This window comes from Mobula birostris, chromosome 2 (assembly GCF_030028105.1).
Source record: "Mobula birostris isolate sMobBir1 chromosome 2, sMobBir1.hap1, whole genome shotgun sequence".
NCBI lineage: Eukaryota > Metazoa > Chordata > Chondrichthyes > Myliobatiformes > Myliobatidae > Mobula > Mobula birostris.
In genome coordinates, this window is record NC_092371.1 from 167681260 (window position 1) to 167708259 (window position 27000).

The 27000-nt window shown below is 40.7% G+C and overlaps 1 protein-coding gene across 8 annotated transcripts in view; it reads left to right on the forward strand.

Annotated features, from left to right (window-relative positions):
- Nucleotides 1-27000, forward strand: part of ggps1 (geranylgeranyl diphosphate synthase 1) — a 95906-nt gene that overhangs the window by 57098 nt on the left and 11808 nt on the right. For 3 of the 8 annotated variants that reach the window (XM_072251039.1, XM_072251038.1, XM_072251037.1), the window contains one exon: nt 3560-3630. The exons of 2 other annotated variants lie outside the window; for them this stretch is intronic. In XM_072251039.1, coding sequence (XP_072107140.1) covers nt 3560-3630 — 71 coding nt within the window. Of the gene's footprint in view, nt 1-2612; nt 2689-3553; nt 3631-27000 lie in introns of those variants that run through there. 3 more of the 8 variants (XM_072251040.1, XM_072251042.1, XM_072251044.1) reach the window with 2 other exon arrangements.

Below are 27000 nucleotides of genomic sequence, written 5' to 3' on the forward strand. Positions count from 1 at the left end.
GGAAGGGCCTGTTCCACGTGCTATCTTTAAAATAAATATAGAGGAGTTTGGAGCTGGTAAGTTAGAAACAAACTTTAGACTTAAGACTCCACATAACAATTTCGACCTCAATAAAGTTATTTTCTTTTGGGTGCAGTAAAAATGCATTGTAGCTTGTATTTAACTATTCTGACATCCAATTTATTAAAACTGGAATCTGGGTAATTGCAGCTTAAGCTCTTCCAGATGAGAAACCTATTCTTGTCACTTAGATTATTTCTACTATGCAATTTGTTTAAATGAATGCACTGTAGCATGGATTTTGGGATATAGTTTCATCATCCCTTTCATAGATCTTTTTCTACATTGTGACCAAAAGAATGATTTGAAACTTTTAATGTTGTAATTTTTTCTGAAGTTGTGAATTTTGAGGGTTTGAGTAGCCAGTGTTGGTCATCTGGTGCTGTCCTTGTACATTTTGATACTTGAGTAGGATATAATAAAGCGTTTAATTGGAATAAGGGGAAATATCAGGCAGGAACTTGGAAGCATAAATTGGGAACAGATGTTCCAGGGAAATGTACAGAAGAAATGTGGTAAATGTTCAGGGGATATTTGCGTGGGGTTTTGCATAGGTACGTTCCAATGAGACAGGGAAAAGATGGTAGGGTACAGGAACCATGGTGTACGAAGGCTGTTGTAAATCTAGTCAAGAAGAAAAGAGCTTATGAAAGGTTTAAAAAAGAACTAGGCAATGATAGCGATCTAGAAGATTATAAGGCTAGCAGGAAGGAGCTTAAGAACGAAATTAGGAGAGCCAGAAGGGGCCATGAGAAGACCTTGGCAGAAAGGATTGAAAAACCCCAAGGCATTCTACAAGTATGTGAAGAGCAAGAGGATAGGACGTGAGAGAATAGGGCCAATCAAGTATGACAGTGGAAAAGTGTGTATGGACCAGAGGAGATAGCAGAGGTACTTAATGAATACTTTGCTTCAGTATTCACTATGGAAAAGGATCTTGGCGATTGTAGGGATGACTTGCAGTGGACTGCAAAGCTTGAGCGTGTAGATATTAAGGAAGAGGATGTGCTGGAGCTTTTGGAAAGCATCGAGTTGGATAAGTCACCAGGACTGGATGAGATGTGCCCCAGGCTCCTGTGGGAAGCAAGGGAGGAGATTGCTGAGCCTCTGGCAATTATCTTTGCGTCATCAATGGGGTCGGGAGAGATTCCAGAGGATTGGAGAGTTGTGTATGTTGTTCCCTTATTCAAGAAAAGGAGTAGAGATTATAGGAATTATAGACCAGTGAGTCTTACTTCAGAGGTTGTTAAGTTGATGGAGAAGATCCTGAGAGGCATAATAGGATTAGGAATAGTCAGCATGACTTTGTGAAAGGTAGGTCGTGCCTTACGAGCCTGATTGAATTTTTGAGGATGTGACTACACTTCGTGGATCCAGAACTGGCTTGCCCACGGAAGGCAAAAAGTGGTTGTAGACAGGTCATATTCTGCATGGAGGTTGGTGACCAGTGGTGTGCCTCAGGGATCTGTTCTGGGACCCCTACTCTTTGTGATTTTTTATAAATGACCTGGATGAGGAAGTGGAGGGATGGGTTAATGAATTTTCTGTTGATACAAAGGTTGGGGGTGTTGTGGATAGTGTGGAGAGCTGTCAGAGGTTACATTGGGACATTGATAGGATGCAAAACTGGGCTGAGAAGTGGCAGATGGAGTTTAACCCAGATAAGTGTGAGGTGGTTCATTTTGGTAGGTCAATATGATGGCAAAATATGGTTTAATGGTAAGACTCTTGGCAGTGTGGAGGATCAGAGGGATCTTGGGGTCCGAGTCCATAGGACACTCAAAGCTGCTATGCTGGTTGACTCTGTGGTTAAGAAGGCATATGGTGCATTGGCCTTCATCAATCATGGGATTGAGTTTAAGAAACGAGAGGTAATGTTGCAGCTCTATAGGACCCTGGTCAGATCCCACTTGGAGTACTGTGCTCAGTTCTGGTCACCTCACTACAGGAAGGATGTGGAAACCATAGAAAGGGTGCAGAGCAGATTTACAAGGATGTTGCCTGGATTGGGGAGCATGCCTTATGAGAATAGGTTGAGTGAACTCGGCCTTTTCTCCTTGGAGCGACGGAGGATGAGGGATTACCTGGTAGAGGTCTACAAGATAATGAGGGGCATTGACTGTGTGGATAGTCAGAGGCTTTTTCCCCCAAGCTGAAATGGCTATCATGAGAGGGCACAGTTTTAAGGTGCTTGGAGGAAGGTACAGAGGAGATGTTGGGGTAATTTTTTTACGCAGAGAATGGTGAGTGCATGGAATGGGCTGCCGGCGACGGTGGTGGAGGCAGATACGATAGGGTCTTTTAAGAGAGTCCAGGATAGGAGCATGGAGCTTAGAAAAATAGAAGGCTATGGGTAAGCCTGGGTAATTTCTAAGGTAAGGACATGTTTGGGACAAATTTGTGGGCCAAAGGGTCTGTATTGTGCTGTAAGTTTTCTATGTTTCTATAATTAGTTTACAGTGCCTCTGGTATTTCTTGTCTAATTCAGAACAATGGTGTAAAGTTACCTGTGGTCGTGTCGGAAGCTGAGACATCCTGAAGCATTTTGCATTGCAGGGTTTGGCAATAGCCAAAGAATACTGGGTCAGATCTTACTGTACGGAAGCCGTCATGGGTTTGGAGTGTTAGGTAGGTAGAAAACATAGTAATGAAGAGGAAGAATTCAAATCTCCATCAGTATAACTATTTGAATGAAAACAAGATGATTAAAATAAAGATTTTAAGAGATAACTGCAGATGCTGTACATTTGAGAGCAACACAAAATGCTGCTGGAACTCAACAGTTTTGGCAGCATCTGAGAGGAATAAACAATCAACTTTTCGGGCCTAGACCATCTGACTTGAGTTCCAACAGCATTTTGTGTGTGTTACTGTTAAAGTAGATTTTTTGGGTTGTTATTAATGTCTTAACTAGTTCATCTTTGGAGAAGGAAACATCTGCTCTTGCTTGATTTGCTGCTCTGATTCCCTTTGAAGGTTGTTGATTCTGACCAGCCATTGAAGTCCTTTAGTGGGCCTACATTTAAGCTGATTAGTATGCCCATCCTACAAGATGGACACTGCAACTCTGTAGTGTCCCAATCACCTGGGAGGGCAAGGTTCCCATATCACTTACCATTTCCATTCATTGTCATTGATTATTATGGAAAACACTGAATACCTGGATTCAATCCAATTATTTATTTGGGGAGGTAGTGTCATCAGAGTGTTACTTTTGTTTGTAGGTTCAAGAAAGTGAGCTATTACCATAATCTAGAAGACAACCAAGGGTGACCAATAAATGTCAGGCCTTGCAAAAGGTTTCCATTCCAGAGAATGTCTTTAATGTGCGGTCAAGTAATTATTGTCAGTGAAACACATGCTGCTCGAATATGGATATTGGAGAGACAACTGTCCAAGAAATCATGTGTTTGGGTGTATTAGATTTGTAGCTACAAGGAGGAAATGTGAAAGATGTCCATTGGCCACTAATTGTAATAAATCATTTTCTTTCAACAAGGAAAGCACGTGAGAACCAAACTTTCACAAGCCTTTAACCATTGGTTGAATGTCCCTGAAGAAAAATTGCAGGTAAGAGCTTTGTTTACAATAATTTTGTGAAGTGTAGTATGCATCCTAAATTGATGAGTTAATGTTAAAATGGGGAAACCTCGGGGAATTCTATTCTGTACAGCTGAAACCAGTTAGTAATAGTCCATCCATCAAGTTGCAAGATATTTAAATTGGGTGATTTCTTCCAGGGTGTGTGCTAGGTAGTAGTCCCAAGTTTTAATTGCTTGGTCATTGCTGTGATTGATGTATCCCGCTTTTGCTTAGTTTGCCCTGGGTCAGAAGATCTTGGCAGAGTTGGAATATAGCACGTTGCCTTAAGTTTTAAGGATTTTGGATTTTGTGCAGGCTGGAACATGTAAACTTGAACTTCAGTGTGTTAACTTGTGTAAAATCACAGGTTTTGTTCCATATGTGCAGAGCAAGAACTACAATGGAGTAGTATGATTAAATGTTTTAATTAAGTCATGTTAGTTAACAGTGCATGCTGAGCAATTTGCAGTATGGGAGCAGTGAATAGAGCCGGCTGAGACGAAAAGGTGTGCATACTTCAAAGCCCATGCCCAAAAGGAGATCCAATCAATTCACTATGCAGTCAAACCACTACATGCAAGCTTGCCACATTCTTACAATCAATCTGATACGGTTCAGGTTTGGTCTCAGACGTGTAGAAGAACAGTTGGAATTCTTCATAAAGTCCTGATGTCATTCCATCAAAATTATTATTGGCAATGCATGAGGCTTTCGCAATTGTAATTATGTATCGTCTTTTGAATACTCTGTTCAGTTTTGCTACTTCGGTACTCAGTGACTCTCATATGCATTGTTACTGTGTGTGAGTGGTCACAAGAATTTATTTTGATGGCATGCTGGCAAGGGTGCTATTTATTATCCTTCCCTGACGGACCTTGAAAATTCAGAGAAACACATTTCTGTTGATCCTGAGTCACATGAAGACTAAGTAGGAATTGGTTTTTTGGTGTGACAACAATCCCAACAGTTCCATTAGCAGTGTTACGATGGCTTTGTATTGCTGATTATTTAACCAGATTTAAATGCTTAACCATAGTGGCATAAGTGAATTCTTGTGCTCTAGATTGTTAGTTCTGTCTTGAGAATCAAGTTCAGTAAACATATCAGAGGAGACAATGGCTTTGGTTTGAGAGTACAGATAAAGACAATTAGAAGCCTTTATTGAGCGAGCCTTGTCGCTTTCGTGCTTCGGCTATTGTGCTTTTTCTTTCCCTCATTCCCAGAACAGTACTGCAGCTGGTGGAAATTGGGATGGCTCAGTAGCATGGTTAGTGTAATGATATTACAGTCATTGGGCACGTGGCCAAATGGTTAAGGCATTCGACTAACGATCTGAAGGTCGTGAGTTCGAGCCCCAGCCGAGGTAGCGTGTTGTATTTTTGAGCAAGGCTCTGCGACGACACTGGTCCCAAGCTTATGGGTCCTAATGCCCTTCCCTTGGACAACATCAGTGTCATGGAGAGGGGAGACTTGCAGCATGGGCAACTGCTGGTCTTCCACACAACCTTGCCCAGGCCTGCGCCCTGGAGAGTGACTTTCCAGGCGCAGATCCATGGTCTCGCAAGACTTAACGGATGCCTTTAATTACAGTCCCAGTGGTGTGGGTTCAATTCTGCCATTGTCTGTAAGGAGTTTGTATGTGGAATGCATGGTTTTTTTCCCAGATCCTCTTTGTTTGCTCACACAGTCCAAAGATGTACCGGGTAGGTTAATTGGTCTTTGTAAATTTTCCCATGATTGAGATTAAATTGGGTTTGTCACGTTTGCTAGGTGGTGTGAAAGGCTTGTATCTCTAAATGAAATTTTAAAATTTCTGAAGAGACCTTACGAAGTTTCAGGTCTCATTTGTCATTAAGTGAAAGTAAATTATTCCCTATGTAGCAATAGCATCAACATTAAACAAATTTTGTATGAGTCTTCAAAATAAATGACACTCAGGGCATATCAAAACTGGGTAATTGAGGGCTAAAAGAGTGAGGGATGCAACTATTATCATCAGGGAAAGTGGTCAAGATTGAAATCCATGGGACTTGCATCCAAGAATAATAAGAGGTGATTGAGATGGACGATCGTAACCAGTGCATCAATTCAAGTTCCATGAGCTATCTTAACGCTTCAAGTAAGGGAGAAAGCTGGAAGTTAAAGTCCTGTTAGTTCAGTTGTTGGGAATTTGCTGGAATTCATTATTAAGGAAGTGGTAGCATAAAAGTTTATAACATGATTAGGCAGAAAGTGTTGCACCAGGTTACTAAATAAGATGAGGTGAAGAAGTGGAAATCACATGGATTAAACTTTGGTTAACAGACAAGAGCTTTCAAAACTGGAAAACTAACTACCTCTGGGTTAGCTGAAGGTTCTCACTTTTCAGTGTCATTTGGTTGAGGTCAGTAATGTGCCAGTTGCAGGTTAAAATGTGGAAAATTAATGTGTGAGAAAATTAGGAAATTGGCAAGACGTAAACAGTAAGCAGGCTGTTGGTGTTACAACAGGGATTATAGATTGGATTTTGTTAGGAGCAATCAAAACAATATAATAAAAATTATAAACAGGAGATCCCATTTCAATTTGACTGCCATTCCGACATGTCTGTCTGTGGCTGCCTCTACCATCACGATGAGGCTGGACTGAGGTTGGAGGAGCAGCACCTCATAAGGTATGGGTAGATGCCAACCTAAGGGCATGAATATTGATTTCTCTAACCTGGTAATTTCTTCTCTTTTTCCATTTCCCATTCTGGTACCTTCTTGCTCCTTTTCTCTTTTTCTGATCATCTCCTTCTGGTTCCTCTCTTCCTTCAATTTTTCTCTGGTCCACTCTTCCCCTCACCTCCTCTTGCCTATCGCTGAATTCCCCTCCCCCACCTTTTTTGGCTTCTTCCTTTTTTTTTCTGGTCCTAAAAAGTCTCTGCCCGAAGTATCAACCATTCATTCCCCTGCCTGTCATGCTGAGTTCGTCCAGCATTTCAGAACAAAAAACATAGAACACTGTAGCACAATACAGGCCCGTTAATTCTCAATGTTGTGTTGACCTATTAACCTACTCAAAGTACAGTCTAACCCTACATAACCCTCCATTTTTCTATCATCCATATGCCTACCCAAGAGTTTAAATGTCTTGTGTATCTGCCTCTATCAGCGCCCCTGGCAAGGTGTTGCATGCGCTCATCACTCTATGAAAATAACTTGCCTCTGTCATCCCCCTATTCTTTCCTCAAATCGCCTTAAAATTATGTTCCCTGGCATATTGTATGTGTTAATAGAAATTGTCTTGAGATGCTGAAGGAACAGATAATCCTTGTCCTTGAACTTGCAGGTAGGTGCAGCATGTAATGCAAGAGATGAAAGGGGAGTGTGAAGTACATGGGATTGATTCTGAAGAGGAGATTTGTCTTGATGTGGAAGGTGATTCTAGGGATTTTGATAGTTGACAGGGTACATGCTGAGCACATTTTCCCAGATGGAGAAATCTGAAAATATTAGTCATTACTTCAGGATGAAGCATCATCCATTTCATGCTGAGTTGAGTGGGAATTTCATGTGGCTGTGAATCTTTTTGGTGTATCCCAGAAATCTGGTTGCTCAGTCAGTAGATATATTTGAAGCTGTATTTTTTTCCTTATACCTGATGAAATGTGGGTTGTTGAAAACAAATACTGAAACAACTATCTTGTCTAACTATATTTGAAAGCCAGAGCAGATTTGAGAGGCTACTGATCATTTCTTTGTAGATAGTCGTGGTCTCCAGATTTCACACTCCTTGATTTGATCTGCAGGCAAGAGGCAAGATGGTAGCTTGGGTAGGCTAATATATTTTCTCATCGATTTCCCTTTGGTTTTGGCAATATGTCCAGTACCCCTTTAGCAACCTGTTTGTATCTTGGAGAAACAGCAGAGTTATAAAAGCATGCATGATTTTACACTTCATTTAAGCAGAAGTATTGATTTTCAGTGCTGCATGTGGAAGGTAAAGATAAACTACAGAAGTGAATGATTAAAATATAATGAAGCAGCAATTGAGCAATCCACCATGAATACAGGCCCTTCAACCCAATCTGTCCATGCTGACCACAGTGCCCACCAAGCTGATCCCAATTTCCTGATTTTCTCAGGCAAAGGTTCAGAGTCTATCTTGGGGCTGACATTGTCTCTTAGTGAAGCAATGGAAGATGATGAAAATTGGGGGGTGTATTACTGCAGAATGAGCCTTTGATTTTGTGTGGGGAGTGTAGGGTTCTGGTCATGGGATCCTCAGAATCATGGAGAATGGAGGCTGAGTCACGGGAAGGAGTGGGGGGAAGCATGGTTATCTGAAACCTCTTGGTGATACTTGCATTTAAACTACACATGATGTAAGGTACTTCATAGGAGTTTATGCAGTAACATTTAGTACTGTGATGTGTTTGGTCACTGGTCAATGTAAATATTTTATCAAATTATGTTTGTGTCACCATATGTGGGCATTCACATGAAAATAAATACAAGAGAATTTATGAAAGACTATACATAAAGGCTGACAACCAGTGTGCAAAAGATGCTACACTGTGCAAATAATTTTAAAAAAGTAAATAGTACTGAGAACATGATTTGTCAAGTCCTTGAAAGTGAAGTACCTTAAACAGAGCAAAATGGGGAAAAAGAAGGGAAAATAGTTTGAAAATCTTGTTACTGGATGCAGAGCAATAAAAACTGGGATTACTTGGGACAGAAGAAAAAATGTTGGATGTTTGTATGCCTAGAGGAGATTCTATAAAAGGGTGATTTTAGATTAGATTAGATTAGATTATGAGGACACTTAGTCCTCGTTTATTGTCATTTAGTAATGCATGCATTAAGAAATGATACAATGTTCCTCCAGAATGATATCACAGAAACACAAGACAGACCAAGACTAAAACTGACAAAAACAACATAATTATAACATATAGTTACAAATGTGCAAAGCAATACCGTAATTTGATAAAGAGCAGACCATGGGCACGGTAAAAAAGAAGTCTCAAAGTCCCGATAGCCCTATCATCTCATGCAGACGGTAGAAGGAAGAAAAACTCTCCCTGCCACAAACTTGCCGATGCAGCACCCTGGAAGCACCTGACCACAGCCGACTGAGTCTGTCTGAAATCTTCGAGCCTCCGACCAGGCCTCCAACACCGAGCACCATCACTGCTGAGCACTTCGACCCCGGCCCCGGCCGCCAAGCAACAGGCAAAGTCGAGGATTCGGGGCCTTCCCCTCCAGAGATTCTGGATCGCACAGTAGCAGCGGCAGTGAAACAGGCATTTCAGAAGTTTCACCAGATGTTCCCCCGTGCTTCTTACATCCGTCTCCATCAAATCAGGATTGTGCATGGCATCCTACTGAACAAATAACAGATATTCATTCTGGAGTGGCTGCTGCGCATTGTGTCGCACCACCATCTTCTCTTCTCTTTGAAACAAAATGAGGAATGGGTTTTAAAATACCTAGTTAATGGTGTGTTAGGAGCTAGCAGCCAACTATTGCAGATTGATGGGTGAACCAGGTACAAACATGAAGGCGAAGAGCCTTGAACAGTGGCTGCAGTTCAGTTCTAATTGCTGCTACACAAATTAGTTTTTGTCCCTTTCGTTTACACTTTGATATACATTTGCCCTTTTACTATTCTATGCCACTGGTTGCTTGAACCCTTCCCAACCCCTGTCTGTTGTAAGATTCACCAGAACATTATGGTTCATGGGAAGCTCATCTCAACAGAAACCCTTAATTGGTGTGAGGTACCTGGAATTTGTATACTGGAAAGATTTTATATCAACAACAATCAGCCACTGGACAGATGTGAACCTACAAGAGTATGAGACCACTTATCCTTGTAATCGGATACCCTTACATACCCTTACACTTGCTCCCTCACCACCATTCAGGACCCTAGACAGTCCTTCCAGGTGAGGCGACACTTCACCTGTGAGTCAGCTGGGGTGATGTGCTGCATCAGGATGCTCCCGATGTGGCCTTCTGTATATTGGTGAGTCCCGACGCAGACTGGGAGATCGTTTCACTGAACACCTACGCTCTGTCCGCCAGAGAAAGCAGGATCTTCCAGTGGCCACACTTTTTAATTCCACATCCCATTCCCATTCTGGTATACCTATCCACGTCCTCCTCTACTGTAAAGATGAAGTCACACTCAGGTTGGAGGAACAACACCTTATATTCTGTCTGGGTAGCCTCCAACCTGATGGCATGAACATTGACTTCTCAAACTTCTGCTAATGCCCCACCTGCCCATCATACCCCATCTGTTATTTATTTATATACACACATTCTTTTTCTCTCTCTCCTTTTTCTCCCTCTGTCCCCTCTCACTATACCCCTTGCCCATCCTCTATTTTTCTCCCCCTCCCCCTTGTCTTTTTCCCCGGGCCTCCTGTCCCATGATCCTCTCATATCCCCTTTGTCAATCAACTGTCCAGCTCTTGGCTCCATCCCTCCCCCTCCTGTCTTCTCCTATCAGTTTGGATCTCCCCCTCCCCCTCCCACTTTCAAATCTCTTACTAGCTCTTCTTTCAGTTAGTCCTGAGGAAGGGTCTGGGCCCAAAATGTCGACTGTACTTCTTCCTAGAGATGCTGCCTGGCCTGCTGCGTTCACCAGCAACTTGTATGTGTGTTGCTTGAAATTCCAGCTTCTGCAGATCTGTGTGTGTGTGTGTGTATGTATATGTATATAAATGTGTGTGTGTCTGTGTATATATATATGTATGTGTGTATGTATATATATATATATATATAGATATAGATATAGATATAGATAGATATAGATAGATAGATATGTGTGTGTGTGTATGAAATATCCAGGATGGGAGTGAATTGGGTAACCATGGGAGAGTGGGTTGGGAGAGTATGGTAAGTTTACACTATCAGGAAAATTGAACAATGCATATACTTTCTGAAGAGAGCTGGGCTATGCACATGGTACAGAAACTGCAGTGGTCAGGAAAGCTCTTTAACAGGTCGTCAAAACTGCCCAACTTGTCCAACGACACCAGCCCACCTGCTAACATATATGCAGTGGTTCTAGAAAAGGGACGATAACATCTTGGAGCCCCATGCATCCTGATCATGGACTGATTATTCCACTCCCATTAGGGAGGAGGCTACATAGCACCCACACCAGGACCACCAGACTCAAAAACAGTGACTTTCCCAAGCATAAGGCTGATTAACATCACCCCCCCACCCCAAAGCACTAAAACTTTATCATTTCCTGTCAGTCAGACACACGTGCCGAGTTTTACTTTATGGGCATACAATCAATGTATATAAGCTATGTTATATAGTTTTTATTATTCTTAATCCCAAGTAACAAATATTTCATCTCCTTTATTTGCGTTCTGGAAATAGCATTAATCTTGAATACGTAATGGCAAATATCGTTTACTAAAGTGCTGCTGTTGGATTTACCTGGCTGTACTATTTAGCGGTACCATGATTGAAGATTATCTTTTAGTGCCATCTACAGGCCAGAGTGTACAATTACAATTGTAGCTGTTAAAGTATTAAGCCCTCTATTATAATCCTATCCTGCTTCTTGTAAGCAACACACAAAATGCTGGAGGAACTCAGCAGGCCAGGCAGCATCTATGGAAAGGAATAAACAGTCAACATTTTGGGCCAAGCCTCCTCTTCAGGACTGGGGAAAAAACGTGAGAAGTCAGAGTAAGAAGGTGGCTTAATTGTCCCAGTTCCTTTGTCTATTGTACCTGTCTTATTAACTAGGCTTTCCACACGGGTGTGCCTCAGATCCTTTCCCTCCTGAAAGGAAGCTGTTGACAGAGCTTTGCCTACATCTCAAGTATTCACTGCATTTTTGTTCTCACCCTTTCTTCAAAGCAGCTACATCTCTGCCTCAATGACCTTTGAGTTTATCAATATCAGCCTTCACAGTTTTGGCCACCTCCAGTCCAGCACTTCTGAGGGACAGTTTCTGTGAAACTCCGCCTTGATTTTTGTCTCCACCAGCTGTTACCCTCAAGCTGCTTTTCCCACTTTTCTGTGCCTTTGCAGGAGATATTCTTCCGTTCCCACCATCCAAGGACCCAGACTCTGCTTCCAGATGTGACAGTAATTCATTTGTACTTTCACCTTCATCTACTGTATTTGGTGTTCGGTGTTATGGTCCCTGCGTTGAAGCCAAAAATCAAAGCAGCAGTTCTGTGGGTGAAAACATCTTGTACGAGGGGTGATTGATAAGTTTGTGGCCTAAGGTAGAAGGAGTCAATTTTAGAAAACCTAGCACATTTATTTTTCAACATAGTCCCCTCCTACACGTACACACTTAGTCCAGCGGTCGTGGAGCATACAGATCCCTTCTTTGTAGAAGTGGTCCACAACAGGAGTGATTTATAAGTTCGTGGCCTAAGGTAGAAGAGATGAGTTATTAACTACTTTCTGCATTATCACTCAGAGTTGAACTGTACGTGTGTGTAACGAGAGCATCTTGGACCTCCAGGTGGTCCACAGCAGAGGTGATTGATAAGTGCGTGGCCTAAGGTAGAAGGAGATGAGTTATGCAGCTGTCGTTACATGCACATGCAGTTCAACTCTGAGTGAAAATGCAGAAAGTTTGAAGTTAATAACTCATCTTATACTCTTGGCCGGGGTTCCCAACCTTTTTTGCACTGCGGACTGGTTTAATATTGACAATATTCTTGCGGACCAGCCGACCAGGGGTGGGGTAGGGTTGCCAACGGACAAGAGTAGCAGTCAAATATGTTGCATTTACCCCGAGAAAGACTACAATGACCATGAAGCCTTGCGCGGGCACCTATGTGCGCATGCATGACATGCGTGTATGTGCCCATTTTTTTTTCTACATATCTTTTTTGGCAATTCTGTTAAGTGAAACCACTGTACATACATTATTTCTACTTTATATAGGCTGTGTATTTATTATATCATTCCTGCTTTTACTATATGTTAGTGTTATTTTAGGTTTTATGTAACAGCGCATGAATATAGTGGTAAGTCAATTATAAGTCACTTAAGTCATTAGCATCATAACATTTTAGGTAACGTTTGGATATTAAATACACAGCACATATTTTCCCCGTATGAACATATAAAATCATTGCAACACACCAATATCGCTGAATCAGTTGGAGCCCCGGGCTTGTTTCCCTGCAGCGAGACGGTGCCATTGAAGGGTGATGGGAGACAGCGATACTCGAAGGGGGTTCCTTATGTCCAGTCTATTCCGCAATTTAGTTTTCATTGCAGAAAACCCTGCTTTGCAGAAATATGTTGGAAATGGAAGCGGCGTTTTCAGTGATTTCGTGGCTATCTCAGGATATTTAGCCTTGACTTTGATTTGGAATGCCAGCAGAGATGTTATGTCAAACATACTTTTCAGCCCGCCATCACTTGCAAACTCGAGGAGTTGGTCATCTTCCCACGCTGACATGGGTGACACGTGCGTAATGACTTCACGTGCATTCAAGTTCAACAGTGGGTGTGACAGGGAATGAGGAAAGGTGCAGCTGACTCATATCGTCAAATCATATTGTTTCCTCGCGGCCCAGTAGCACATGCTTTGCGGCCCAGTACCAGTCCACAGCCCGGTGGTTGGGGACCACTGCTCTAGGCCATGAACTTATCAATCACCCCTCGTTAATGAGAGAGGTCAGAGGAGAAGGGCCAGACTGGTTCAAGCTGACAGGAAGGTTACAGTAAGTCAAATTACTACGCATTTACAACAGTGATATGCAGAAGAGCCATCTCTGAATGCACAACACATCGAACCTTGAAGTGGATGGGTTATAGCAGCAGAAGATCACTCTGGGTTCCATTCCTGTACCTTAAGAGTGACCACTGAGTGTATGTGTATTTTGATAACTTATTTTGTATACTGCATATGTTGACAAGGTGCCACACATGAGGCTGCTTACCTAGTTAAGAGCCCATGGTATTACAGGAAAGTTACTAAAATGGTTAGAGCAGGGGTGGCCAACCTTTTCATGCGTCACATTCCTTGCCTCTGTTTTTTCAGGCACGAGTTCAGATGCGCCATACAACTCTTGTACCCCCATTCAATTCTTGTAGAAATATGTTAATATAGAACTCCAGTGTGAAAAAAATCGCATCTGAACTCGTGTGAAAAAAATTGACGCATGGAATGTAAAAGGTTGGCTGCCACTGGTTACAGCATGGGCTGATTGGTAAGAGGCAGCCAGTGGGAATAAAAGGGTCCTTTTCTGGTTGCCTGCCAGTGACCAGTGGTGTTCTGCAGGGCTTGGTGTTGGGACCACTTCTTTTTATGCTGTATATAAATGATTTAGATGATGGAATAGATGGCTTTGCTGCCAAGTTTGCAGATGATACAAAGATTGGTGGAGGGGTAGGTAGTGTTGAGGAAATAGGTTAGATGCAGAGGACTAAGAGAGATTAGAAGAATGAGCAAGAAAGTGGCAAATGAAATACAACTTTGGAAAATGCATAGTCATGCACTTTGGTAGTAGAAATAAATGTGCGGACTATTTTCTTTTTTTCAATATTTTTATTAATTTCTACATAGAAGAATACAGAGTCCAAGGAAATGCATATTATAAAATAAAAGAAAAAAATAATAATACCAGATACATTATATTGAATCACATTAAGGAACTCCTTACCCTATATTCATATAGATTAGATAATTCGTATGTTAGAATATAAACAATTTTATATTTAAAAAAAAATCTCTACCCACTACCAAAGTTGAATCTGTTTGGTAAAGGGAAAAAAAAAGAAAAAAAAACCTTATCAGATAATATATGCTATTAACCAGCTTCTATACTTTAACGAGAAATCAAAGATTATGAAAATAATTTTAAAACGGCCCCCACAAATTTTGAAAATCTTGGTTAGGTTCAGAAATTGAACAACGAATCTTTTCTAAATTTAGGCATGCCATAACATCCCGTAACCACTGAGCATGATTAGGCGGAACAGCATCCTTCCATGTAAACAAAAGCGCTCTCCTAGCCATAAGAGAGATAAAAGCCAGAATGTGCAGATCAGATGTCTTCAAAATGATATCTTTCCCTCCAACAATACCAAATAGGGCAGTCAAAGGATTAGGCTTAAAATTTACTTTAAAGGGTACAGAAAAAGTTTGGAATACTTCCAATATTTTTCAAGACTTGGGCACGTCCAAAACATATGAATAAATGAAGCTTCTCCATTGTTACACCTATCACAGTAGGGAGATATATCCATATAAAAACAAGATAACTTATCCTTGGTCATATAAGCCCTATGGACCACTTTAAATTGTAGGAGGGAATGACGAGCACATAACGATGAAGTATTAACCAATTGAAAAATTTCATTCCAAGTTTCTTCAGAAATTGAAGTCTGTAAATCTTGTTCCCAAAGATTTTTGATTTTGTCTGAAGAATCATTTCTCAGTCCCATCAACATATCATAAATATTGGATATTGAACCATTATAAAAAGGTTTCATATTAAGAATTTCATCTAGTAAGTTCTTATCAGGACTATTAGGAAATGTATATAATTGAGATCGCAAAAAGTCTCTAATTTGTAAGTACTGGAAAAAAAAATGGGTTTTTGGTAGACTATATTTAGTTGACAGTTGTTTGAACGAAGAAAAACTTCCTCCACAAACAGATCCTGGAAGCATGTAATGCCCAATCCATCCCATTGTTTAAAAACTACATCAGTCATAGAAGGCTTTAAAAAAATTTTAAAAATGGGACTAGAAAGGGAAAATCTCAATAGACCAAAGTGTTTTCTAAATTGTAACCAAATCCTCAAAGTATATTTGACTACCACATTTTCAGTTATTTTACTTAAAGATAAAGGAAGTGAAGGTCCCAAAAGAGAGAGAATAGAAAATTTATTAACTGAGTTAGCTTCTAAAGAAATCCACCCTGGACAGTCCTCATGATTAATAGTGCAGACAGTTTTCTAAATGGGGAGAAAATCCAGGAATTTGAGATGCAGTGGGACTTGGGAGTCCTTGTGCAGAACACCCTGAAGGTTAACTTGCAGGTTGCGTCAGTGGTGAGGAAGGCAAATGCCATGTTAGCATTCTTATCAAGTGGTTTAGAATGCAAGAGTGAGAATGTGATGCTGGGGCTTTATAAAGCAGTGATGAGGCCTCACCTTGAGTATAGTGAACAGTTTTGGGCCCCTCATCTTAGAAAAGATGTGCTGGCATTGGAGAGGGTCCAGAGGGTGATCTCAAGGATGATTCCATGAATGAAAGGGTTATCATAAGAGGAATGTTTGATGGCACTGGGTCTGTACTTGCTGGTATTCAGAAGGGTAAGGGGGGATCTCATTGAAACCTTTAGAAGATTGAAAGGCCTAGACAGAGTAGATGTGGAAAGGATGTTTCCCATGGTGGGAGAGTCTAGAACAAGAGGGCACAGGCTCAGGATACAGGGGCACCCTTTCAAAACAGAGATGCGGAGAAATTTCTTTAGCCAAATGCAGCTGTAGAGGTCAGGTCGTTGGGTGTACTTAAGGCAGAGATTAATATGTTCTTGGTTGGATATGACATCAAAGGTTACAGGGAGAAGGCCAGGAACTGGGGTTGAGGAGGAGAAAAAAAAAGGATCAGCCATGATTGAATAGTGGAGCAGACTCAATGGGCCGGATAGCATATATTGTATATGCTACATTGGTAGCAAGCAAGTAGGTTTGAGCTATGCATCAAAGTGGAAAACGTATTTCTTTGAAAGGAGGGATGACATCCAGTTGTAATGGTTATCTATCAGAATCTGTCAGTCAGCTGAGTGGCTGTTTATTACTTCAAAGATAATTTGTGGTAGTAGGTGGTTCAAAATCCAGGATACTTGCACAGATGAACCATTCTTTCTGGCAGTTAAGGCTTTCTAGGAATTTGAATCTGGGATGGGGGTGGTCTGTTGTGTGCTTAAAATGCTTAAAGCCACAATTGTGTTTGTGAGTGCCTGTCTGTAGTTAGAATGCAACCTTATTAAATATTGTATTTCTGTTGATTCTTTGTACCATGCTGGGGTGGGAAGTGGTTTCTGACGGTACCTAGGAAGAAACTAGTTATCTTGAACATTGTTGCATTTTTATGTTCTCTAGTGAATCACTTTGAAATTGTACTTTGTATAAAAAGTTAAGCTCAGTCAGTAAGTTAGTTATCCTGAATCGTCTAGTCCCGAAAGCCCACCAGTGAAAATAATTGAGTACTCTTTCCCACTTCCGGCATCATCCTAGTCTGTGAGATAGTTCAGAGAAGGCTATTGGAAGTTTTATATTTGTGTTCTAATGCAAAGGAAACTGGTCAATGTGAATTGGCAAGGATGTTGATTTAATATCCTCAAATTATTACTGTTGGTCTGTACTACTTTGCTATTTAACTGTTAGATTTTGAATTTTACTGTTAGTCTGGATTGCACACAAAATGTATTAGGTTATGTGAGCTATCCACTAAGAAGCAAATCTCGAAGGGTAACATGAGCTGGCAAAAATAGATGTAATAGCCTTCATGATGGGGAATATAACACTAAGGGTTTTTGTGTTGGTAGATGTTGAAGAATGGATGTGAAGTTTTAAATGGTTGATGTTCAGAAACATTTGGGTGGTGAAGTACACTGGTTAAGTACTGGAAATAATCAAAGGAATGTGGAATGTGGGACTGTTTTCATGGGGTTGAACTGTTCTATCTCTACATACCTTCCTGGGTAATTAAAGATTCAGTCACAGTGGCATAACAATTAGCGTAATGCTATTACAGTGCTAGTGACTTGGGTTCATTCCGTTGTTGTATGTCAGGTGTCTGTATGTTCCCTCCATGACTGTTCGTTTCCTACAGATACTCTGGGTTCCTTCCACATCCCAAATATACATGGGGTTAGTAAGTGGGGGGTATGTTATGTTGGTGCTGGAAGCATGGTGGCATTTGCAGGCTTCCTCAAGTACATCTCAGACTGTGTTGGTCATTGACGTAAATGACACACTTTGCTATGTTTTAATATGCATAGAGCTACTAAAAGCCATCGATCACTATCTGTTTGGAATGATTTATGTTGGAGGAAGTATGCTAGTAATTTTCTAGAATAATACTCATACTGGCAGTATAAGATTAAGAAAAAAGATGTCCCAAACTTGTGTTCCCCAGACTTTGAAAGGCTAAAGGATCAATTTTTTTGGGTGAAGGGTTCTGTTAGAAGCAATATTCTTAAGATATGAAATCAAACCTGGCCTTGGGGAAACATCTCAAGCAGAAGTTAGCAGAAACTTGGAGCAGTCTTCTGCCAAGATAGCTAATAAATTAACTTAATTGGTGCTTTGAGAGGGAAGGAAAGGTATGTGTAATTCATCAGCTGTGTTATCACTGAATTGCGGACAGACTCGTGACTAAAGAGTCAACTCCTATTTGTTTCGAAGTTGGGGGCCCCCCTATGTGGAATCATCTGTCTGTCCCTCATTTCTTCAACATTGCCTTGAACACCTTATTAAAAACTGATGAAATTCCATCTGTTTTGTTTGTTTTGTTTCAGTGCTGGAAAAATGATCAGCAAAAACACAGTATGGGCCAGCACCAGAACAACTGGTCTGTTAATTTGTTCTGTGCACTGAAATAATCAATTCATTTGGGGCACATTTCCTTCAAGAAAATAACTTGATTGACAATAATGACAGCCTTGACTGGAAGCCCAGAGTCTGCAAACACAGTTAAAATGAATGATTTTGTACAAACTTGTATACCTGTGTTGGGAGGCTGTCAACCCCATGGTTTAGATCAGGGGTCCCCAACCTTTTTTGCACTGCAGACCGGTTTAATATTGACAATATTCTTGCGGACCGGCCGACCGGGGCGGGGGGAGGGGGGTAGGGCTGCCAACGAACAAGAGTAGCGGTCAAATTGTTTACCCAAAAGACTACAATGACCATGAAGCCTTGCGCGGGCACCAATGCGCATGCGCGTCGTGACCTGCCGAAATCCTTTTTGGCGATTCTGTTCGTGGGGATGGGTGTTAATCACTACCGGAATATAGGTGATAAGTGGGTAATACACTCAATTTTGTTTCTAAAAAGGTTTATCTAACGAATTTAATATTAAACACAACGCATTTTCCTCGCATGCATATAATGATAAGTCAATTATCAGGGGAGCTTGAAGTAAGTAAGTGTTGAACGAACTTCCAGTAGAAGTGGCAGAAGCAGGTTCGATACGATCAGTTACGGAAAAATTGGATAGATATATGGACAGGAAAGGAATGGAAGGTTAGGGGCTGAGTGCAGGTTGGTGGGACTAGGTGTGAGTAGCGTTCGGCACGGACTAGAAGGGGAGAGATGGCCTGTTTCCGTGCTGTAATTGTTATATGGTTATATAGGTCACTTATAAGTCAATAGCATCATAACATTTTAAGTAATATTTGGATATATTAAACGCACAGCAAATACTTTCCCCGTATGAATATACAAAATCATTGCAACACACCAATATCGCTGAATCAGTGGGAGCCCTGGGCTTGTTTCCCTGCAACAACAAGGTCCTATCGAGGGGTGATGGGAGACAGCGATACTCGAAGGGGATTCCTGATGTCCAGTCTATTCCGCAGTTTAGTTTTCGTTGCATTCATTGCAGAAAACTCCGCTTCGCAGAAAAATGTTGGAAATGGAAGCAACGTTTTCAGTGCTTTTGTGGCTATCTCAGGGTATTTAGCCTTGACTTTGATCCAAAATGCCGACAGAGATGTTATATCAAACATACTTTTCAGCCTGTCGTCATTTGCAAGCTTGAGGAGTTGATCGCCTTCCCGCCCTGACACGGATGACGCGCGGGTCATGACCTCACGTGCGTAATGGCTGATCAGTGGCCGTGACAGGGAATGAGGAAAGGTGCAGCTGACCAAATCATATCGCTTCCTCGCGGCCCGGTGGTTGGGGACCGCTGGTTTAGATATTGTGCATATTATGCAATAAGTTAATTTCCTTGGTTCATGACCCAGAGAATATCTGCTTTCATTTTCTCTCATCCCAAGAGTACAGGAGTTAGAAATTAACTATTTCTGTTGTGCAGCTTATTAAAAGATCAAATTGCTTTTCTACAGATGTTTTAGTATTTTCAGCATGAGTGCACTTTTTCTGACTTCATTTTGATTTTGTCCATGATTAAGGAACTCATCACAAAAACAACTAGATAAATTTATTACTTTTTAAAATAGCTGGGATTCCCTTCATTTATTTGGGACACTAAACCATCCAATTGAGACGGGAGCATGTTGCCGAACAGTTTCTAACTAGCATCAGTCATGTGAACTTGTGTGGCCAAATTGGACACTACACTGCTTGAAGTGAAGTTTATAAATAGTCAGTTGCATGTGTTTGTGTTTTTTTTTGTGATCTTTGTTTCTAATTGGTAAAAAATAAGCAGCAAGACAATTCAGAACTGTTTCACTCACTGTGCATTCTATCATTCAGGCTTGGAAATGTCAGGAATGGTTGGGAGTGAAAAACAATTTCACTAAAGGAGTTGGGAACTATGAGGAATTTGAAGATGTCACAATCATCTTGAATGTTACAATGAAAATGAAGATTTGGAGGATAAAATCATCAATAGCATTGTATGAAGGCTGTCCAGTATCTGCACTAGGTGTTTTTTTTTATTGATTTTGTTCATTTACAGTCAATCAAAAAAATTATGGTAGTATATGTACATTGGATGAATTCCTCAATTGTAACTATTAGGAACTAAATACAGTTTTATAGTACTAGTAGAATTCTTTATTTCATTTAAATATAAAATTTGCTACTCAGTTGAACAGTAGTTTGTCTTATTTATCTTTCTTTTCATCTTTTTGTATGAAACTTCAGCTAATTGGGGCAGCAGCTTAATTGGGCTAAAATGGACTGGTGCCTATATGTCCCAATTAACTGGAATCCATTGTGTTTCAAAAGAAAGGAGTCAGAAATCAAAACATGCAGACACTGCCTACATTTGAAAGTAATGCTCAAGAAAGCAGTGAGGGAAATATTGCTGAACACAGCAACTGGAGTAAACAAATTCCTTGAGCTGGGCTTAGTTCGAGAATAGCCCAGTCACTTTTAGTGAATGCTACTTGTTGCCGTAGAGCTGCACACTAATACAAATATAAATTTTGATTGTTACACAATTCTTTAGTCTTTCAGCTCTTTGTACTATCACTGTCATAGTATGGATAGCCATCACTATTCTTTAAACCACCTTCAAAAGAATGGAGAAAAGGTAAGGTTTTTAAAGGGGTAAACCGGTCTGAAACTAGTTCCAAAAATCAGGGGATTTGTCTTCTCCGGTCTTATTTGGGGTTTGTATTAATAAGGTCAATGCAACATCTAGAATATAACAAGGTGGTTGCGTGAATGTCTAGAAGAAGTTTTCCCAACCCTTTTTTTTCTTACGCCGTGGACCCCTACCATTAACCGAGGGGTTGGGAACCTCTGGTCTAGAGCAGTTAATCAAAATCAGGTTTAATATCATTGGCATATGTCGTGAAATTTGTTGTATTGTGGAAGAAGATGGTGTCTGTGATTGCAGCTAAGGGCGACATCCCCTGGACTGTTCACAAAACAACTACTTTTACTAATTTTGCATCTTTTTTCTTTGAAATGTGGATCTGCTACTGTTGGAACCTGTGATCTATATTTCGGTGGTGAGTTTTCGGGCCGATTGAGTGATCTGGTGCTTTGCTGTCTCTAAGAGTGTTTTGTGAGCTTTTGAGTGAAGTGTGCAGTCTCGAGGCTAAGAAGCCTGCCTCTCACTTGATACCACTGGACAATTGTGTGGGAGTCCTGGGTCTTGAGCAATGTTTAGTCGCCATGGTTTGTGGATTGGACTCCATAGTTCACGTGATGATGTGTTCTAGTTGCTCTTTATTTTTGTTGTTGGGTGATTTTAATAAGGGTGGCCTGCAGATAACTGATGACTTGGCACTAGATTGAACTGAATGTGCTGGACTCTTTCAATTTGTGTTTTATATTCTGTGTTTTTCACTCATTTTTTGCCATTTGCATGTTTTGGTTTTTTTTTGCATTCTTTGAATGGGTTCCATGATTTTCTTTGTTTCATTGTTGTTGGTGAAGACTAATCTCAAGGTTGTATACTGCATACATACTTTGATAATGAATGTACTTTGAATCTTTGAGCAGAACAGTCCAGTACACAGTTATAAAAATAACAATAAGATATTTAAATAATGTAAAAAGAGATCATGAACAAAATTAGTGAGGTAGTGTTCATGGGTTTATTGCCCATTCAGTAACTGATGGCAGTGGGGAAGAAGCTGTTCCTAAAACATTGAGTTTCTTCAGGCTCCTGTACCTCCTCCCTGATAGTAGCAATGAGAAGAGGGCATGTCCTTGGTGATAGGGGTCCTTAATGATGGATGCCATCTTTTTTGAAGCATTGCCTTTTTGAAAATGTTTTCATTGCTGAGAAGGGTAGTGCCCATGATAGAACTGGCTGAGTTTATAACTTTCTGCAGCTTTGACCAATCCTGTACAGTGCCCCCCCCCCACCTCCTTGGAGTCAATTGTTAAGGATGAGATTATGGAGTACTTGGTAACATAGGACAAGATAGGACAAAATCAGCATGGTTTCCTTAAAGGAAAATCCTGCCTGATGAACCTGTTGGAATTCTTTGAGGAGATTAAAAGTAGGATAAATAAAGGGGATGCAGTGGATGTTGTATATTGAACTTTTGAAAGGTCTTTGACAAGGTGCCACACATGAGGCTGCTTACCAAGTTATGCTGTATATAAATGATTTAGATGATAGAATAGATGGCTGCTTACCAAGTTATGCTGTATATAAATGATTTAGATGATAGAATAGATGGCTTTGTTGCCAAGTTTGCAGATGATACGAAGATTGATAGGGGCAGGTAGTGTTGAGGAAACATTTAGGATGCAGAAGGACTTAGATTAGGAAAATGGGCAAGAAAGTGGCAAATGAATTACAATGTTGGAAAATGCATGGTCATGCACTTTGGTAGGAGATATAAGTGTGCGGACTATTTTCTTATTTCTAAACGAGTAGAAAATCCAAAAATCTGAAATGGAGAGGGTCTTGGGAGTCCTTGTGCAGAACACCCTGAAGGTTAACTTGCAGGTTGAGTCGGTGGTGAGGAAGGCAAAGTTAGCATTCATTTCAAGAGGTCTAGAATACAAGAGCAGGGATGTGATGCTGAGGCTTTATAAGGCACCGGTGAGGCCTCACCTTGAGTATTGTGAACAGTTTTGAGCTCCTCATTTAAGGAAAAGATGTGCTGGCATTGGAGAGAGTTCAGAGGAGGTTCACAAAGATGATTCCGGGAATGAAAGCGTTATCATACGAGGAATGTTTGATAGCTCTGGGTCTGGATTCATTGGAATTTAGAAGGATGAGAGTGTTTCTCACTGAAACCTTTTGAATGTTGAAAGGCCTAGACAGAGTAGATCTGGAAAGGATGTTTCCCATAGTGGGGGAGTCTAGGACAAGAAGGCACATCCTCAGGAGTGAATTCGGCAGTGAATTTGTGGAATTTATTGCCACAGTCAGCTGTGGAGGCCAGATCGTTGGGTGTATTTAAGGCAGAACTTGATAGGTTCTTGATTGAACATGGCATCAAAGGTTATGGGGAGAAAGACGGGGAGTGGAACTGAGCAAGGGAGAAATGGATCAGCCATGATTGAATGGCAAAGCAGACTCGTTGGGCGTAATGGCCTAATTCTGCTCCTATGTTTTATGGTCTTTACCAGATAGTATTATAAAAGTGACCTAAGGGAGAAAACTTTTCTATAATGCCATCATCGGGATAATTGTGTTAAAACCTTACTTCTAATTATCACCTGTTACCCAATGCAAGAACACACAGTGCTACGGGAGATAAAGCAACTTCTTCTTTATTAGTAGCTCGCTAGCGCTTCTCGGACACACACGGGATCCGTACCAGTGGTCTCTCTCCCTCAAAGTACAGAGACACAGAGTTTTTATATCATTTATGTCATGTAACAGGAAACAAGTTTTAGCTACCCCCGTAGTCATTTGCCCAGCAACAGTGGCATTTTAAGACAAAGATACTTTGGTTACTTTCAAAGGCAAAAGCCATCAAACTGAGATTGTGCACAATGAGGTAGTTCCTCATTTTTTCAGACAGTTTTACCACATCGTGCAAGGTGAAACAAGAATTGCAAGGTCATATTGAACCTTTGTCTAACTTAAGAGTATTTATAGGACTAGCTTACAGACAAGGACAGAAAAGCGGAACCCAATTCACAAAAATAACTCCTGCAAAATTGTCAGTCTGAAAGCAACACAGGCAGACCAAATAATGATGTCACTATTTGTCCACTTTCTCTTTTTTTTGATCACAAGACACTGCTGCATATTAAAAACATCAAGTCCCACTAGTGACTTCCTTAATAGCAGTGGAGCTGGACTTACTGTGTACCATGTTGTTGCCTGTAACTGCCACCCAGAGTAAGGTGTCAGAGGCAGTGGGCCATCCAACAAACGTTGCAAATGATTGTGATGGATGTTTCCCCTGTTTCATATTGGCAATGTAGAATTTTGCAAGTCCAGTTCACTGGTTCATCGTCGAGACCAACGGCAATGGAGCTGCATGGTCTCGGTTGTGTGGTCCAGGCCCTTGTTGCTGTGGGGTCGCCTGGTGCAGCTGCCGGGGGGAAGAAGATGCCAGAGGCAGTGTGGGAGAGAGCAGAAACATGGCAAGCATGTTGGAGTCTCTGCTGGGTTGGGGGCTGACCCCTTCCTTCAATGCTGCACTCTACAGTTTGCTCAGTGAAAGACGACCTGGGTTCCATTCATCTGCTGTTGCTCTAGTGTGTGATGAGAACTGCCGTGTGCTTGTTTTTGCAGAAGCGTTGCTCCAGGACAACATCCCATGCACCATCAGTCTACAGGCCATGACACTCAGGACTTGGGCTATATTATTTTCGTAACTGTTATGATAATTAGATGTGTCTTGTGCTATGTGTTCTACACCTTGGCCCCTGAGGAAAGCTGTATTCATGAGTATGGTTGAATGACTATTAAACTTGAACTTAATATTCACATCACAAATGCTCTAGCTAATCTTGAAAGATTAGGGGTGCAGGATGGAATGCTGAGTTTTTTGTGCCCTGTTCTATTACAGCAAATAATACTGCTAGCTTAAGGATTTGTTACCAATATAGAGGAATAAGTGCAAGCTGATTCTGTGGTGGGGAAGGGTTGAGGGGGGTTAGGTGGTGGAGTCAAGTATGTGTACATTCATAAAGAATGAGAGATGTCTTCAGGTTGCTGTCTTTAAATGCAGTTGAATGAACAATGTGTATTCAGTAATTTTGGCACTTAGTGGGATTGGAAACCTGTCAAGTTGAGCTTTCTTTTCCTTTTCCAGTTCCTACAGGTTGTAATAGTGCACAATAGTATCCATGAAAATTCTTGTCCCAAGGGTTATGCATCTTTTACTGAATGCTACATTACTCCAAGCTTACTAGGTCATGGCTGCTGTTTCAACATAATCAGATCAGCACATATTTTGGAGCATGGGATTATTGTAATGAGGGATACCACTGCCTGAAGTAATACAGTACTAATAATAGCTGTTTTCTTGTGCCGAGCTGTCATTTGATATATAAGTAGGAAGGTCATTAGTGGCTAAGGATTTTGGGTTGTGAAAAATGTTGAATGTTTTAGTGTTTTCCTACCAATTACTTTGCTCCTGATTGTTCAGCTTAGATTATTAAAATGAGTCATCGCTTGCAGTGAGCTCACCAGGGCCAATATCTACTATATATCAGGTTTCCGTACTGCACTCTAATTTAGGAATGTTAGATCGTTTGGAAAGTTCAAATGCTTAAATATTTTGTAGATATTTTCTGTGCTATGTCATCTTTTGTTTTCTATTTAAATACTTGCTGAGAAACATAGTAATTCAATGCTGGAACTAAGGGATAATTATAAACCTGAATTTGTTGAATAAAGGTTTTTAAACAGCTGATGCAGCAGTACTTGGAACTCTGCCACAACATTGAGAAAAGAACTGAAATCTCACCAGACAACCACAGTGCTGCTACTACTACTATTACTGTGATGTTGATAGGACTTAAGATATTTGAAATCAATAAGGATGAGTTTACTCATTGTGTCAGGAGAGTTGAAGTCTTTACTATTTTTCCCTATTCTAGATCATTAAAGTTTCCAAGGCTGAATACAACATTTGATGGTTTCAAATCTGAATTTCACTTCATTGCAACCTCCTGAACTTTGTAAAGTATTTTTGGTCCATCGTAGCTTGACAACATCCTGGTTTATGCAATACCTCAGGTGGGAAGTAATATCCTGTAGCTTAAACTGCTGAAAGTGTAGCTTTTCCTTGAGGGCTGAAGAGGGATGAAAGAGTGGTGTTGCGAGTGGTACACAGAAATCTACGGCACATTACAGGCCCTTTGGCCCACAATGTTGTGCTGACCATGTAACCTACTAGAAGCTGCCTAGAATTTCCCTAGCGTATAACACTTTATTTTTCTAAGCTCCATGTACCGTGTGGTAGAAGAACTAAAACTCTAAACATGCACCCCTAAGACTTCGTGCCAGACTCTCAAATTTTACAGATTATTGGATTTTTAATGCACGAACACTTGCTGAAAAGTGTAATTATCCAGTGAAGGGAGCGTGGAAGGTGAGTCAGATACTGAACCATAAGGATTTCTGAACACTTAGAAAGCTGATTGTCAGAATTGTAAACTGCAGTTGTTGGAAGCAAAGGTCATTGAGTGTGAATGAGAGGGCTGCTGTGAAATAGAATACAGGCAGAAAATATTGGCTGAGTTAAAATTTATGATCGATGTGATGGTAACGGATTCAGCTGCCAGAATAGTGTTCTGAATTTAGATAAGCATTTCATAGATGAGTTTTAAAGGATGGAAGTGGATTGCACTACAGATGTAATGTGGTTGGCAACTCTGAGATGTGTAGGATTCCAAGCCTTTGAACAGCTTCTGACAATGGATTTGGGTGGATTTGCAATTATGTAGTGAAGTTAAAGGTGACTTTGTTCTACCCATTATTTAACTGGAAGAAATTCCAGCACATCCAAGCAGTCTGTTAACACAGTGGAAATAATGGAAATTTAAGTAGAAGTACAGGTCGACTTTCTATAATCCGGCACCATTGGGACCTGAAAATGCCGAATTACAGAAGGATCACATTTGTTAACCACCTCATCATATCTTTAAAATATCAAAGGATTCAAAGGTTCATTTAATGTCAGAGAAATGTATACAATATACATCCTGAAATGCTTTTTATTCACAACCATCTACGAAGACAGGAGTGCCCCAAAGAATGAACAACAGTTAAATGTTAGAGCCCTAAATTC